An 18,111-nucleotide genomic window follows, 5' to 3' on the forward strand; every position below is an offset into this window, starting at 1 on the left:
CTTTAAAAAAAGAAACCCTTGTTGTCTTCTGCTGTGCCTGATGTGGTTGTTCTAAAATCAAACAACAACAACAACAACAACAAATGTATAACAAAAACATAGTAACTTAAGGTCAATACATCTTTAAGAACATACCATACAAAAGCATTTCAAGAGAGACAAAGTCACACACGCATAAAGAGTCAAGCATTCTGGTATTATGCTAGTTCATTCCACACAGCATGTTCAATTTTATCCTATGTAGGCCTAGCTCAGTACATTTTCAGGTCAGCATCATTAAATGTAGCTAAAGCTACCTAACTAGTATTAAATACTGCATGTGAAACAAATTATATACTGTTAGCTATATTTAATGACGCTGACCTGAAAATTGACTGTGCTACAGATAGGATAAAATTCTCAATGCTGTGTGAAATGAACTATGACAGAAAACATACCTACACGACAAATATGCTTTATTCTAATTTTGTTAAAGCATCTCCATTGTGCCCCCATTGAATCAAAAATATACATACAATATATAATGACAAATAATGCATTTACCAGCCAGAAGGACTCATTTATCCATCAACACATTAATCCATAAGCAAATTTCACAGTAGCACTTGCCATATTTCCAAGACAGAAAAATAAATTTTCAAAGAATCCGTGAACTTGAAAGTTCAGCACATGGTTATCAGCTAGGTTCCTTATTTGGAGGGTCTTTTATACACGGGAGTAATTTTACAATCTATATTAAGGACAACACAAGTATGTCACAAACAATTTCACTTCCTCCCAAAAAAATGAGATATATAAGATAGTGACACAGATAACTAACCCATAATCTAATACAACATTTAAATCTTCATTACAGCTTGTACTAAATATAGCTACAGTAGAGCTAAGTACCCATTATCGTCTCATTATTTACAATATAACTTTTCAAAACAGGAACTGATGAAAATGAAACAGTTTCTTGTAATAAATATTAATTATTTATTGTCAATTTCATATAACATCCATATATTAAATGTGATAATACCTCATTACTATGCGATGTGTTATGTTGATATTTTTCTTTGTTCACACATATAAACTGTGTACTTCGGACGCAACGGTCACACCACAGCCCTCATTCACATATTTGTATTAATGAGCCATGTGTAAACGTTTGCACATGAACTTAATTACACCAGTGAAGTGCTTTTTACTTTGAAGGAAAATATTTGGTGAGAAAAATAATCTACGCTGGGGTCTGGACCGAGACAAGGACATCCCAGTCATGGGGTTACATTATATATCTTCCCACAAGGCTTGATAGATTCTATATGACTCAGATAGATCCACTGACTAATGGGAAGCTATTGGCAAGTTCTCATATAATCATGTGAGCCGAGACAAAACTTTTATCCATAAGGACAGAGGTGAATTGTAAGTGATCCATAAAGGTGAGTGCCTTAGACAACTTGTACATTTGTGGCCACTTGGAATGTTTAAGAAGCACAGTTTACATTAGGTACAAGTAGACTTCAGGACAAAAATGTGCCAGTCAAGTCTTCTCAGTGCATTAGTAAAGGTGGCAAAAATAAAATTTTAGGACAAAAGTGTGCCAGTCAAGTCTTCTCAGTGCATTAATAAAGGTGGCAAAAATACAATTTTAGGACAAAAGTGTGCCAGTCAAGTCTTCTCAGTGCATTAGTAAAGGTATCAAAAATAAAATTTTAGGACAAAAGTGTGCCAGTCAAGTCTTTTCAGTGCATTAGTAAAGGTGGCAAAAATAAAATTTTTGATATGATCATCCTGAATGTTATCGGGGTGCCATTTTCACTTTGGAACAACCAGATCTCAGGACAAATGTGCGTAACAAGTTTCATGACTGTCCATAAGGTATAAAAGTAGTTGTTATGCCAAGATTTTAAGAAACCCATTGCAGTGTACATCAAATCTCAAAAACACACCAAGATTTTTTGATTGTTATGCCAAGATTTTAAGAAACCCATTGCAGTGTACATCAAATCTCAAAAACACACCAAGACTTTTTATGATTGTTATGCCAAGATTTTAAGAAACCCATTGCAGTGTACATCAAATCTCAAAAACACACCAAGACTTTTAATGATTGTTATGCCAAGATTTTAAGAAACCCATTGCAGTGTACATCAAATCTCAAAAACACACCAAGACTTTTAATGATTGTTATGCCAAGATTTTAAGAAACCCATTGCAGTGTACATCAAATCTCAAAAACACACCAAGACTTTTTATGATTGTTATGCGTAAGCAATGACATGGTTAGTAGTGTCGTCTCAAGGACTGATAATCATATCATCTAGGCATATACAAGCCTACCAGTACCCCCCCCATCTTTAGAATAACAAACATCTTTATCGAGATTCTGATCTTTCAAATTTGCTGAAGAACTGGTCCCTCTCTACCCCTATTTAACCTTCTAACAGGAAGCATCAGAACCTTCAGGCAGTTTACACATCAACTGATTGCCCAGCAAAGAAATAGTGTGTGAACTAGACTTTGTTACCTTTGAATTAAGATGGTGAACCACGATTGATTGTTTGACAAAAAAACAATCTATAAACAACAACACATGAACAAATTAAAGACAATTTTACATAATTACATTTAGGATATCCAATGGCTGACATCCGGATGCTCAATGTGTGCTGGTCAAAACCTATGAAATGCTGGTGGTCATGTCTGGCAAATGCAAGAATTTATGACAGGCTAATGCATACATTTTCATGTTTTTTTTAATACCAGATATTGGAATTTGTGGAAATGTTCAAAAAGCCTCTACGATCCTAAAGCCGAGCATTGGCTTTCAGATCTAAATGGAAAGAAAGTATGTGTCAGACTTACGTTTCTGTTCCCTAGCGACCTTACGGACTTCTTCTCTGAAGTTGGAGAATGCAGTCAAATATGGCAAAACAAGTTCTTCTACCTACAAACCAAGAAAGCAGTTACAAGACCAGTATTTACAGAACAGTGAACAAAATGCCTTATGTAGGATGTAATCAGGCTTGTTAAGTATCACAAGATATTTATGGAGGTCACTCCAACTCGTCTTCAACAAATCTCAAACTATTATTTTTATCTCTCCCCCTTTCTGTATACTTACACCCATGGTTCAAATGCCAACTTGGACAAATCCACTGATACATTACCCCATGACTCTTCTGCTTCAGGGGATGGTGGTTGTTGTTGTTGTAGGGTTTAATGCCATTTTTCAGCACAAGATAGGCTATACATGGCGGCCAGTATAAATGGTGGAGAGAGAACATGGCTAAACCCCGGAAAGAACCACCGACCCACGAGAAGCTACTAGCAAGCTTTCTCACATACCCACAATGGCCGAACATGAGACTCAAACCCATGCAGACAGAGGTGAGATGGCGGTGATCCGTAACAGTGAGCGATTTAGACCACTTGGCCACTCAGGGCCCCCCAGGGGGATGGTGGTAAACTTTAGCCTAATATATTTTTGCAAATTTTTCACTGATAACTTTTTTACTTATAATTTAACTTATAAGTTCCAGGGACATCATTTCAGTACAACTATTTCTAACTTCCAAGAAATGTCCATTCTTAACTGAACATAAACTTACACTGTTGATCATACAATATTTGTCAGATTTTGACATTTTCTTGGAAAAAATAACCTTTTGGATTATTTTTACAGTTACTGCTAACATATAGCCTTTCTGATTATTTTTAAAGTTACTGCTAACATATAGCCTTTCTGATTATTTTTAAAGTTACTGCTAACATATAGCCTTACTGATTATTTTTAAAGTTACTGCTAACAGATAGCCTTACTGATTATTTTTACAGTTACTGCTAACAGATAGCCTTACTATTATTTTTACAGTTACTGCTAACAGATAGCCTTTCTGATTATTTTTAAAGTTACTGCTAACAGATAGCCTCACTGATTATTTTTAAAGTTACTGCTAACAGATAGCCTTACTGATTATTTTTAAAGTTACTGGTAACATATAGCCTTACTGATTATTTTTAAAGTTACTGCTAACAGATAGCCTTACTGATTATTTTTAAAGTTACTGCTAACAGATAGCCTTACTGATTATTTTTAAAGTTACTGCTAACAGATAGCCTTTCTGATTATTTTTAAAGTTACTGCTAACAGATAGCCTTACTGATTATTTTTAAAGTTACTGCTAACATATAGCCTTACTGATTATTTTAAAAGTTACTGGTAACATATAGCCTTACTGATTTTTTTTAAAGTTACTGCTAACAGATAGCCTTTCTGATTATTTTTAAAATTACTGCTAACAAATAGCCTTACTATTATTTTTACAGTTACTGCTAACAGATAGCCTTACTATTATTTTTACAGTTACTGCTAATAGATAGCCTTACTATTATTTTTAAAGTTACTGCTAACAAATAGCCTTACTATTATTTTTACAGTTACTGCTAACAGATAGCCTTACTATTATTTTTACAGTTACTGCTAACAGATAGCCTTACTATTATTTTTAAAGTTACTGCTAACAAATAGCCTTACTATTATTTTTACAGTTACTGCTAACAGATAGCCTTTCTGATTATTTTTAAAGTTACTGCTAACAGATAGCCTTACTGATTATTTTTAAAGTTACTGCTAACAGATAGCCTTACTATTATTTTTACAGTTACTGCTAACAGATAGCCTTTCTGATTATTTTTAAAGTTACTGCTAACAAATAGCCTTACTATTATTTTTACAGTTACTGCTAACAGATAGTCTTTCTGATTATTTTTACAGTTACTGCATTTGTCTGAGACCAGGGTACAACTTATGGTAACATTTAAAATAATTCTAAATGTCAATGACATAAATTTATTCCACCATGACAAAAAGAAGATATGCCACAACACTGTCAACTGCACAAATCTCAATATATTATCTTTATAGAACTTAACATGCCTGCAGTAAGAATAGAAAAGAGAAAAAAAAAGAAAATGGTTCTTTAATTATTCCAAAAGAAGAAAAATATATTTTCTTCTAAATTCTAAAGCAGAAAACAAACTCTGGCTAGGTGTTATGCAACACCAGTAAATTTCTCCTATTTGAAAAGGGCACATTTTTTCCTTCAAGTAAATGAGAAACCATCACTGTACTGCATGCTGCAACAATAACATATTGGCATATTTCATATTGTTATTTACATTTAATTTGTATTATATGTTGGCTTTTCTTAATGATTATATATTATACACATTCCTATTTTGTACATGACTTTGTCCAAAATCAAGCTGTGTACCTGATCAGGGACATTTTATTTTGTAAACAAAATAATATATAACATATTTATCTCTGTGAGTATATATTAACTCATTAAACCCTGGAGATTTTTGTTCTTTTTGCCTAAAGAGGGTGTAGGAAATGCATTCTGGGGGTCACAGGAGAATACATTAAAAATGCATCTGCTTCTAAAACATTTTTGTTTTGTGCTAAAAATGACGTTTTTTAACTGTCTATTTTGCTTGTGCATGTGCAGATGGGTAAATGTTGGGAGTTATTTTTTGCTCATTGGACCCATCATTTTCCTATCCTGGCCACCTTTAACTCCAAAACTGAAACTTATCCAACTTTTAGCAAAGGTTCACCTGTCCATGTGCAGGTCAAATTGATCTGCCGTAGATCTCAGGCCAAAAAGTCTAAAACTTGGTTCCAACAACTGGCAAATTTTTGGTGAAAACATTTTTGTCTCAAACATTATATTTTTCTCTCTGTATTGTTGAAAAGAAATCATTTATCAAACATTACATTGTCTCTGTATTTTGTAATGTGAGTATAAAGTCCAGATCATTTGGTATCATAGTAGAGCTACAACTGATAATATTTCTGTAATACCACGAACTCTGGTGAAATTGATGTTTACAGAACTCTGAAGTAGGGTACAACCTCATGATGCATAAATGTGTCACTAAGTTTAATGAGTTAAATATTAGGATCATTATCAATGGAGGTAAACATCTTCATCTTAATTGTATTCTACGACACTGGTATTCCACCATGGAAAAACCTGCTGTACCTGATGTTTGCCATGTTCTTTATTATAATTTTAGTAATATACCTAATCCTGTTGATAACTTAGAATGTTCTAGAAATGAACTTGTGTGACCCTCATCCTGGTTCTATTTTTGTGTCTTAGCTTTTTATATAATGTTGTTTACTTAAGAAACTACTCATTCTTGTTTTAACATTTTCAGGCTGATTCAGTCTAATTTTTTTGTTCAGATTTTCATTTGGGTAGAATTATTTATTCAAACAATTATTCAATGGAAATACAATGTGCTCATCAATAATATTTTTGGACAGAAATATTAATTTGGAATAATAGTGAATTCAGACAAGGACACTTTTGGACTATATTACTGTGATAAATCAAAAGAGTGTTAGTTCATCATCACTCTACATACAGGCCATTGCACATTAAACATTTGGAACTTATTTGGAATACCACTGAAATTCAATTGGAACTTCATACATTTGACTTGTATTAGAACTTTTATGGCTATTTGGATTTAGTTTACAATAATGAAATTTCTCTTTAAATTTTCACTTTTGTATTCTAAGGAAATAAATTATTTGCTGAATGTTATAAAACTTGCAGATTTCTGTTTTTTTTGTGTTATTTAGGTTAAGATCATATAGTTGTAACAATATGTTCCTATTACACTGCATGTCCATTCTTATATAGATCAAAAATTTGCTAACAGAATACAAGCCAATTTCATGTCAACAGTGCATTTTACAATGGCTACATCATACATCAGGTACACTTACGTTTCCAGCATTAGACCCTCCTGCAGGGAAACCTATTTGTGTCTCATCTTCTATAGCACCATATATCTGGAAAGAAAAAAACAGTGAAAACTTTAATTTGAATTTTTAAAAAAAGTTAATCAAATTTCACAAAATTGAGGGATTGGTTTACTATAAAGCATGGACTGACCACGAAAGAATTGTGGCAGGTGCATGGATATACTGGTGATACATTTTCTGCCTTCAATAGTGCAAATATCTTTGGATTTTTCACCAATGGACATCATAAAGAAACAAGATGTGCACAGCATTATCTGAAATTGTAGCAACTCATTCCTACAAATGATGAATTTTATATTCTTACTGCATGACGACACTGCCTCTCTAAAGAGAATACTGTATCCCATGAAATAAATGTGAGGACAGGTAGAGTTTACATGAAGATATCAAAATAATGCAGTCAAAATTCTTTACAATATTAAAATTTTTATGAAAGGTTTTGTGAGGACTAAACTTGGAGAATTTATAGTTTTATGTTTTGGTAACCAAATCTTAAACAAAATATTATTGTTTTTTTCAATAAGTAATGTTTGAGGAAATAAAATGAAATATATTTCTTATAAGTAATTTACAAGTGGCCGAGTGGTCTAAAGGGTTCTCTGTTACGGATCACATTTATCTCACCTCTACGTGGGTTCGAGTCTCAGATTCGGCCAATGTGGGTATGTGAGAAAGCCTGCCAGTAGCTTCTCGTGGGTTGGTGGTTCTTTCCGGAGGTTTTCCTGGGTTCTTCCTCCACCATTAATACTGGCCACCATGTATAGCCTATCGTGTGCTGAAAAATGGCGTTAAACCCTACAACAACAACAATGTTAAAGTATTATTTTATTTATGTATTTCATTAGGTGAAGCAAAACAAAGATTACAGTCCTCAACATTAAAAATTCCCATTCATTTTGGACATCAATAAAAACAAGAGGTTTCATTTCTCTGGTTGAACAGGTATGCTTAAAAATCTGAACAATTGACCTTGATTTCAGGACTTCAAGGTGATATGTAGGCTGTTTCTTTTCCATTGCCTTTTGGGATTCATGAACATGACATCATGCCATTTTCAATTAAGAATATAAACATGTGCCAGAAAATGCATGAATATCTGCTGCTGAATCAAGATAATCCAAATCGAGATAATCCAAATCAATTCAGAAATATGCAACTTTTTAAAAACAATTTCATTAGTAAAGATAGTGACTTAGGTTGACCATGAAAATATGCCTGCTTTAAATGCAAGTCAATTAGCTTCTTCAAGTCTGCCTCAAGGAAACCACCAAAACACTGTAAATATCTTTCTCACATGTGCGTAAAAAACATCTGAATCTCATATTGCAAAATGCTGTCAGGTGGCCAGACTCATATCCTTAGTGCAGATCTTAAATAATTCAGTTCATGTGTTAACGTTCTTATTATTCAAATTTGTAATAACATGAGTGCCTCTGATGCTCCACTGCCAGAAATCTAAGATTTGACTGTTACTTCTTTTAGCTGCTGAGTGTTGAACTCATCTCAAATATCCCTGAGTGATAATAAGATTTTCAAACTGGCTGCTCACAGTGACCTAATTTTTGGATGAGATACACTCATTAAGATTCATGAGTGTAGGTGCAGGTGAAATAATGTGCAAGATATTGATGGTCTAATGAACAAATTGCTTAAAATTTGAAAGTCACTTAAGTATCCAACTTAGGTCAGAATGACCTAGTTTTGGTATAGCCGAGTTGTTTTCTTTAAAATTTCTGAAACTGAGGCTGTGTTATTCAGGGTGTAACAAGCAATGATGAAACAACAAAAGTCATTCCCTAAAACGCATGCAAAAAAAGACAAATGCAAATGAAGAGTAAAATCCTTAAAATACAAAGATATATTTTCAACCAAAACCTAGTTCTTTTAAAAAAACCAAGACCTTCTCAGCACAAATACCATCATTGAACTCTCCTTTGGTCAAAAAGACTGTCTCCATTAGTTGATCTTTATAACATGCAGGAGGGTGTAATGGGGCTATTCTACCTCCTTCAGCCCTTTAGGGAGTATAGGTGAAATGGGGTCAAAGGGTCCAACATTCTGAGGGTGTAACAAATGAACAACTGAAAATACAAATGTCACTTGTTGTGTCAAAATTAGGTCACACTGACCTAGTTCGGAAATGACAGCATAACTTGTATACAGATGTATCCACATTTTCTTATGTAGGTGTAATATATTAGGGAAGTAATAAAGAAACATCTGAGCATGAAAAAGTCATTCATGCAAGCATGTTAGGTAACAGTGAACTAGTTTTGGTATGGTTGAGTTACTTTCATTAATATGCATTGTTATCTATAATTTATATTGTGTGCTGAACTTTTCTTCATGGTTTTAAGTTGTAAATAGAATGTTTACATAGCTAACATTTGCCCATTATTGTAAGTTGTAAGCAACATGTTTCTGTAGCAAGAGTTCAATGTCAGTCTTGTTTACAGTTAGAATAGGTGTGTCAATTGTAAATATTTGCATTCTATTACATTATAGGTTAAGTTAAAATGTGTATAAATAGGGACTGGATAAACAAATAATTCCTGTTCTACATCAGTCTGTGGGAATCCATCATTAGAGTTTGAAGTTGTGTTGTCAACATCAGATATGATTTGAGGAATTACTTAAAATATTCATCGGAATTACTTTGTTGTTGTTGTTGTTCTAACGGTTTAACGCCATTTTTCAGCACAAGATAGGCCATATATGGCGGCCAGTATAACTGGTGGAGGAAGAACCCTGGAAAACCCAGGAAAGAACCACCGACCCACGAGAAGCTACTGGCAGGCTTTCCCACGTACCCACGCTAGCCGAGCCTTGGACTCGAACATACGCAGACAGAGGTGAGATGGCAGTGATCCGGAACGGTGAGCGCTTTAGACCACTCGGCCACTCGGGGCCCCCTCGGAATTACTAAAGTACTTATTAACTTCTAGATTTATATACACTACTTTGGGATTTTTGTGAACTCATTCAAAGTCATTCCAGACTTATTATGTTACGTCAGGACATTCAAGACTATTGGAATTCATTTTGGAACATTCTATATTTTAGGAACATTCCATATTTTTGGACTTGTGATAAGACATTTAGGATTATTTGGGATTTCACAATACAGTAAGTGTCTCTTGAATTTTCAGTTTGTATAGAGAAAAACATAACTTGTTGATTGTTAATTTTGCTCCTTACCGTCAATATTTAAGACCTAGAGTCACAACAGTATCTACATACTATGTAATATTCATGTGTAGGTGAAATAGGATTCAAGATACTGCTGGAGTAATGAATACAAAAGCCACCTGACCATGCAAATTAAGTCTAAATGACCAGCCTTTGGTATGGTTGAGTTTCCTTTATTATCTACATACTAAATTTCACAAGTAAAGGTGAAATGAGCCCAAGATAGTGGGTGTGCATCCATGTACAAAGTGTGGGGGGGTAAGAGGGTTTGAGACCTCCAGTGGGGCCAGGCCAATAACTCTTCTTCAGACCATGTCACACATTGTGAACAACTGTCCACTGACAAAGTTCCCCGGTGGACTGCAGGCTCTGCACCCTGCTGATGACGACGTTGTTAAATGGCTGAGCATGCACTGCACACGATAATAATAATAAATTATTTCTGACAGTTTGGGGGCTTTGTAACTTATTTCTGACAGTTTGGGGGCTTTCTTATTTGACACAGATAAAAAAGGATGTTCTTAGTACACTATTTCATACTTCTGCAAAAAATACAAATAACTGGTTATCAAAATCTACAACTGCATTCCAACATTGGATTGAGTGAAGAAAATAAAGATGGGGATGTAAAGGTTGTACAGTAGCAATACCAACCCTAAGCATCTGAGTGATATAGACTGCTATGTTCTGCAGAAGCATCCTGTTGGGTTTCCGAGTGGATTTAGTCTTTGCTATATAGATATTGCAGGCTGCAATAAGATCTCGCAGGTGGTCCAGGGAGGTTTTTGTGTCAATTGAGTCTGTAACATAAATCAAACTGTATTGTTAAGATCCAAATACATGGATTCATCCTGAAATTCATGCTGAATGGCATCTTACATGAGCGTCTGTTCAAGGATTCAAAGGTATAAAGGTGCATCTTTCAATATTTTCAATGGAATATCTACTATAATCAAATATTTTGGCACATCTTGGAGGTCAAGTTTGGATTCAAATACTCAAAATGACTGTTATACTACACATCTGTGATAATCCTTTCTTTGAAGTATATCAAACCAAGCCGACACAAGACACCCTCAATGGAAATGATGCTCTACAAGCCAAAATGAAAGTGTAGGAATTCACAAGGACTATTTCTTCCTTCTATCTTTTTTTTTTGCTGAGTATTAAAATTATTCAGGCATTCTTGAGAAACATCAACATACCAAATTTGTTAACAAAATTATTTTTAAATAAATTTTCATTATTATGTTCACAAGTACAATATAAAAAAAAAATTTCATTGCCTTTTACACTGAACCTGATATCATAAACAAGAGTGGTCTGACAACATGTCTGTGCCAAATATGGTTGGTTGGTAATTAGTTTGTGGCCCACATTCATACAAAAAATTCAGTTATATAATTATAGTAAAATTACTATAATACATATGTATGGCCTACTGTTATGTATTGTTTGTTGGTTTTTCTTAATGATTATATTTTGATGTACATCTGTATTTTGTACCTGACTTTGTCCAAAATCAAGGCCATTGTGTTTCTGACCACATTTATTTGGTAAACAAAATAATACATTGCTAGTATTTCTCTATAAATGTGGATTAAATATTCAGATCATTATCAATGGTAAACATGTTTATTTGAATCTGAGTCTAAGACATTGAGTTTTTCACTTGGAAATTCCTAAACTTGTTGACAACTATGAATGTTTTAGAGAGGAGACTGACCTACATCCTGGCTCTATTATTGTCTTAGACTGGTTGGTTGCCTCGTCAATGCAAAACTATTTGCTCCAAGTAAATGCCTAATTTTAAAGAACAAATATGTGTATCAAATGTTTGGGATGAAATCAGAAAAAGTTGCAAACATTTGCATTCAGTTTTCTATAGGGAAAGGCAAATTCTGGTACTGAAATGTTCATATGACTCTAAGAACAGTGATAGGACAAAAATAATGGCTATTTTTTTGCATTTTTTCTAGTTCACAATCTGGATTTAAATAGATGCAGAATAAGTCTGATTTAAAAAAGAAATAAGAACATAGGATGGACCAACGGAGGATTTTATTTTGGATTGTAAGAGATGAAAAAGGCCCATGTAAATATTAAACATGCAAATGGTATACACGTGATGTGGTGATAATTTGTAAAAGTATAAGCTCAAAAGAAGCAGCTATATTATGATTTCAAGATGACCATCATGATGACCATGTTGGACGTCAGATCAGAACCATCATCATCACGGACAATCTACATATCATAAAATGTATTTTAGCAAGACTATCAGTTAGGAGTAGCAATAACAAGATTACAAGATGTAAGATGTTAGATTTAAGAGTTCCTAAATGAACTTTATGCAAAAGCAAATTAGCAATGTATCAGTGATAACTATATTCATTGTAATAATTTTGACAGCCAAGACCAATCATGCAAATGTATGAAATTAATCAGCCATATTATTCTTTAAAACTGTTCAATAGATTTTAATGAAGGTTTGTTGTATATTTCCACTCACTCTGTATGAAAATAAGAGTTCATTTTCTTTACAAATGGCTGCCATTGCAGCCATGTTGGATGTCAGATCTGCAACATTTTCATTGAGAACCATGGCAGCCATGTTGGATGTCAGATCTGCACCATTTTCTTTGAGAACCATGGCAGCAATGTTGGATGTCAGATCTGCACCATTTTCATTGAGAACCATCTGTAAGTTGTAAAAAGTCTTTACTGAAAACACTATATTGATTCATTTGACCATTCATTCAGGAGGAAAAGTCATATCAAGATTTTCAAGACTGCAACCATGGCAACCATGTTAAAAGTCAGATCAGCACCACTTTCATTTAGAACCAACATGTCATAACAAGACTATTGTGAGCAGCACATTACATGCCATCTCCATGTTTAATAGTCCTCTATGTTGATAACTTACATTTTTGCACAGAAACCATCGGTCAGAGTGACACAAATTGTGACCTGTTGGCCATTAAATCAACAGGCTTCAGCAGGAAATATTTTTTTTAATTCTTCTCAAGACAGTGACCCTGACCTCTGGTTTCTAGAATCAATAGTGTTCTTCCTTACATCCATTGCAAATCATCCACAGAGACTGGTAATCAATGATGATGGAGAAATCCTGTTACTGTGTAAACGACTATGATCTTTTTGCCTAAAATTGAATGGATTCTTCCTTACCCAAAAATTGAATGGATTCTTCCTTACCCTGAGTGCAAGTCATCCACAAACTTTGGTAACTTTAGATGGTGGAGAACAAGTTGATTTGCAGAAGGCATTTTGGTGGAGAACAAGTTGATTTGCAGAAGGCATTTTCCTTCTTTCAGTCACTGTGACCATAAAAGTTTACCTACTGAGAGTGAAATTGAAAGGATTCTTTCTCATCCCATGTGCAAGCTATACTCAATGCTTAATTAGCTACAGATGGCGGAATACCTCTACTTATTGTATGGAAATCATTTTTCCCTCCTTAGGTCACAAAGATCTTGGCCCCAAGTTGATATAGCCATACATTCAATCACAAAGATATTGGCCCCAAGTTGATATAGCCATCAATTCAGTCACACAGATCTTGGCCCCAAGTTGATATAGCCATACATTCAGTCACAAAGATCTTGGCCCCAAGCTGATATAGCCATACATTCAGTCACAAAGATCTTGGCCCCAAGTTGATATAGCCATACATTCAGTCACAAACATTTTGGCCCCAAGTTGATTTAGAAATACACTCAGTCACAAAGATCTTGGCCCCAAGTTGATATAGGCATATATTCAATCACAAAGATCTTGGCCCCAAGTTGATTTAGCCATCCATTCAGTCACAAAGACCCTGGCCCCAAGCTGATATAGCCATCCATTCAGTCACAAAGATCTTAGCCCCAAGTTGATATGCCATCCATTCAGTCACAAAGATCTTGGCCCTTAGTTGATATAGCCATCCATTCAGTCACAAAGATCTTGGCCCCAAGCTGATATAGCCATCCATTCAGTCACAAAGACCCTGGCCCCAAGCTGATATAGCCCTCCATTCAGTCACAAAGACCTTGGCCCTTAGTTGATATAGCCATCCATTCAGTCACAAAGATCTTGGCCCCAAGCTGATACAGCCATCCATTCAGTCACACAGATCTTGGCCCCAAGCTGATATAGCCATCCATTCAATCACAAAGACCCTAGCCCCAAGCTGATATAGCCATCCATTCAGTCACAAAGATCTTGGCCCCATGTTGATACAGCTATCCATTCAGTCACAAAGACCCTGGCCCCAAACTGATATAGCCATCCATTTGGTCACAAAGACCCTGGCCCCAAGCTGATATAGCCATCCATTCAGTCACAAAGATCTTGGCCCGAAGTTGATATAGCCATCCATTTGGTCACAAAGACCCTGGCCCCAAGCTGATATAGTCATCCATTCAGTCACAAAGATCTTGGCCCGAAGTTGATATAGCCATCCATTCAGTCACAAAGACCCTGGCCCCAAGCTGATATAGCCATCCATTCAGTCACAAAGATCTTGGCCCGAAGTTGATATAGCCATCCATTCAGTCACAAAGATCTTGGCCTGAAGTTGATATAGCCATCTGTTCAGGAGCAACTATACCAAGATTTTCATGATGGCCCTCATGGCAGCCATACTGCATGTTTGAAGAACACCATTTTCATTTCGGAACAACTAGACTGGACAATGAAACAGTATGCCAAGTTAAACAACTTTTCTCCAAGTAGCTTAGAATTAGTACCAATAACATCCAACTGTTAACAGACAAAAAATGGGATGATAAACACACATCCATTACAGTAAACTATTCAACCAGTAGAACTATCAAAACAGGTTCAATCAGAGAATATATAATTTAGTATTTTGATTCCAGTTTCACTAAATTTCTCAAACATTTAACTCCAAATGAGATTTTGCATTATTTTGCTTATTTGTGACAATACTGGCATTTTTGTGACAGGTAGCTATAACAAAAATGGGGATGAAAAACAACTCTTTAGTTTTAAAAATATACAGCTAAGAGTACTTTTATTACTGAAAAATGAGCTGAAGAATTCCTCAAATCTGAGGAAATCCTTAATTTTCCCTCTGACGTAAACAGATTTTAATTTCAGAAAAATACAGGATATTATGGCTCCTTATTGTCTGCTTAATGTTCAAAACTTGTAATTCCAAGCCAAGCAATATTAAAGTCATTGAGAAATCTCAATTTCAGGAAGAAACTTTGTGACATCTATTGAAACTGGGGTTTCATAACTTTTAACTAATTCAACCAATGATCATCTCTTAAATTTGCAGACAAAATCTCCTGCATTTGTAAACATGAAGAATGATAAATAGCCATGTCAACTCTTATGTGTTTAGTTTCAATAATGTACAAGCCATTCCAAAAATGAATTAAAATTTCAGATGATTGAAAATGTCTGCTTACTTTCAAATTCATATGGGTGAAAAGTTTGATTTAACCCCCAAAAAATTGTTCATACAAAATGTATAAAAAGAATATGACATTATGTGAAATAAATAAGATGCACTTTTTGAAAACTGTGCTTCAGTGAGATAATAAATAAATAGTTTGCACTCATTTTCTTCAGAGATTAGAAAGTTCTGCTCAATAAATTTGTTGGTCTAATAATGGGCTAATATAAATCATGATTCTCGAGTGCACACATTAATTACCTTGCTGCATGTGGCATTTCATCAGGTGTACAAATTAACTTGTTGCATGTGGCATTTCATCAGGTATACAAATTCGTTAGCCAGATGTGGCATTTCATCAGGTATACAAATTAACTTCCAGCATGTGGCATTTTATCAGGTGTACAAATGAATTTGCTGTTTCTGGCATTTCATCACATATACAAATTAATTTCCTGCATGTGGCATTTCATCAGGTGTACAAATTACCTTGTTGCATGTGGCATTTCATCAGGTATACACATTACCTTGTTGCATGTGGCATTTCTTCAAGTGTACACATTACCTTGCTGTATGTGGCATTTCATCAGGTATACAAATTACCTTGTTGCATGTGGCATTTCATCAAGTGTACACATTACCTTGTTGCATGTGGCATTTCATCAGGTGTACACATTACCTTGTTGCATGTGGCATTTCTTCAAGTGTACACATTACCTTGCTGCATGTAGCATTTCATCAGGTGTACAAATTACCTTGCTGTATGTGGCATTTCATCAGGTGTACACATTACCTTGTTGTATGTGGCATTTCATCAGGTGTACACATTGCCTTGTTGTATGTGGCATTTCATCAGGTGTACACATTACCTTGTTGCATGTGGCATTTCTTCAAGTGTACACATTACCTTGCTGCATGTGGCATTTCATCAGGTGTACACATTACCTTGTTGTATGTAGCATTTCATCAGGTGTACAAATTACCTTGTTGCATGTGGCATTTCATCAGGTGTACACATTACCTTGCTGCATGTGGCATTTCATCAGGTATACAAATTACCTTGCTGCATGTGGCATTTCAGCAGTATTTTGTGAGTATTTTAATAAACTGACATCAAAAAAATCAATGAATTAGAACTGACAAAAGTTTATTCGCAAATATATGCCCTAAAATGAAAATTCATTTTATACTGTCATGCTAATGTTAAGCTAGGTGGTTTATTGGATCTCTACTTACCACATAGAGCACAACGGACACCATTCTGTGCCTCCAAAAATCTGAAAATTAAGTTGTAAAATGAGTCTTTGCATCCTAAACTAAACAGGAGTGGACTGAAATATTATGTTGCATTAAATGATTCTGATATACATGCATGTGTGTGTGTGTGTATGAATGTATGTGTATTGATAAATGGATGGATGGTTGTTGTTGTTGTAGGTTTTATTGCCATTTTTCAGCACAAGATAGGCTATACATAGCAGCCAGTATAATTGGTGGAGGAAGAACCTTGGATAACCCTGGGAAGAACTACCAACCCACGAGAAGCTACTGGCAGGCTTTCTCACATACCAACGTTAGCCGAGCCTGAGACTTGAACTTATGCAGATAGAGGTGAGATGGCAGTGATCTGTAAAGGTGAGCAATTTAGACCACTTGGGGTCTGAATGGATGGATGCATCTATGGATATAAAGGTTTTAACAGCACACCAGCATAATAATGGCTATATAGTGCCAAGTAAAAATAATAATGTCATATGTAAAAACTTGCTAAAATCTTAAGGACAATGTTGTTGTTGTTGTTGTTGTATGGTTTAATGCCATTTTTCTGCACAAGAAAGGCTATAAATGGTGGCCAGTATAATTGGTGGAGGAAGAACCCTGGAAAACCCCGGGAAGAACCACCGACCCACGAGAGGCTACTGGCAGGCTTTCTCACGTACCCACATTAGCCGAGCCTGAGACTCGAACTCACGCAGACAGAGGTGAGATGGCAGTGATCCGTAACGGTGAGCACTTTAGACCACTCGGCCCCTCTTAAGGACAATAAACCTCTACAGATAAAAATAAAATAATTTTACATAAAGAACAAAAGATCAAAATATATATCTTAAAGTCCATGATTTTCTCATGTGCCACATGATCAATAAGCTTCTTAATTGAGTTAATGTCAAAACAGTTGTCTCAATGGGAGTAAGTTGACACCCTCGATGGGAATGTACTCCACAGTAAATGGACATGGCAAGGGACACATCTGGGTCAAGGTCCCCAATTCTGAAGTTAAGCATGGGTCAGGTACATATGTCCAATCAATCCCACATCAATTTGTTTTATATAAGAGATGCCACTCTCCAATGATAGGTCTGATGTCCTGAAGTTTGAGGAGTTTTCGTTCCCTAATTTGCCAGGTTGAAAAAACATGCCAATTAATGTAATACTTAAAGACACAATAGGACACTGTTAATTCAGAAACTAGTGACTACTGGGTAGCATTGGCTGCTGTGTCTTCTCTCTCTTTACCCTTGATATGAATATGACTAGGCAGCTGACAGTACAAGAGACCTATCCAGAGTTTAGGTACAGGTATTTTTTCTGTAAAACCTGGGATATTATAGGAAGGGAATGCCTCCAAAATAATGGAATGTTTTTTTTTTTTAGG

At 35.2% G+C, this 18,111-nt stretch overlaps 1 protein-coding gene across 3 annotated transcripts in view; it reads right to left on the reverse strand.

Annotated features, from left to right (window-relative positions):
- LOC149784987 (cysteine--tRNA ligase, cytoplasmic-like) overlaps positions 1-18,111 on the reverse strand; it is a 247,627-nt gene that overhangs the window by 24,704 nt on the left and 204,812 nt on the right. For all 3 annotated transcript variants that reach the window (XM_089978666.1, XM_089978667.1, XM_089978668.1), the window contains 4 exons: positions 16,692-16,732; positions 10,679-10,824; positions 6,797-6,862; positions 2,857-2,938 (listed from right to left, as the gene is read on the reverse strand). In XM_089978666.1, the coding sequence (XP_089834792.1) occupies positions 2,857-2,938; positions 6,797-6,862; positions 10,679-10,824; positions 16,692-16,732 (335 nt within the window). The remainder of the gene's footprint in view (positions 1-2,856; positions 2,939-6,796; positions 6,863-10,678; positions 10,825-16,691; positions 16,733-18,111) is intronic.

This window comes from Sinohyriopsis cumingii, chromosome 13, assembly GCF_028554795.1.
Source record: "Sinohyriopsis cumingii isolate HCF-2022 chromosome 13, ASM2855479v2, whole genome shotgun sequence".
NCBI lineage: Eukaryota > Metazoa > Mollusca > Bivalvia > Unionida > Unionidae > Sinohyriopsis > Sinohyriopsis cumingii.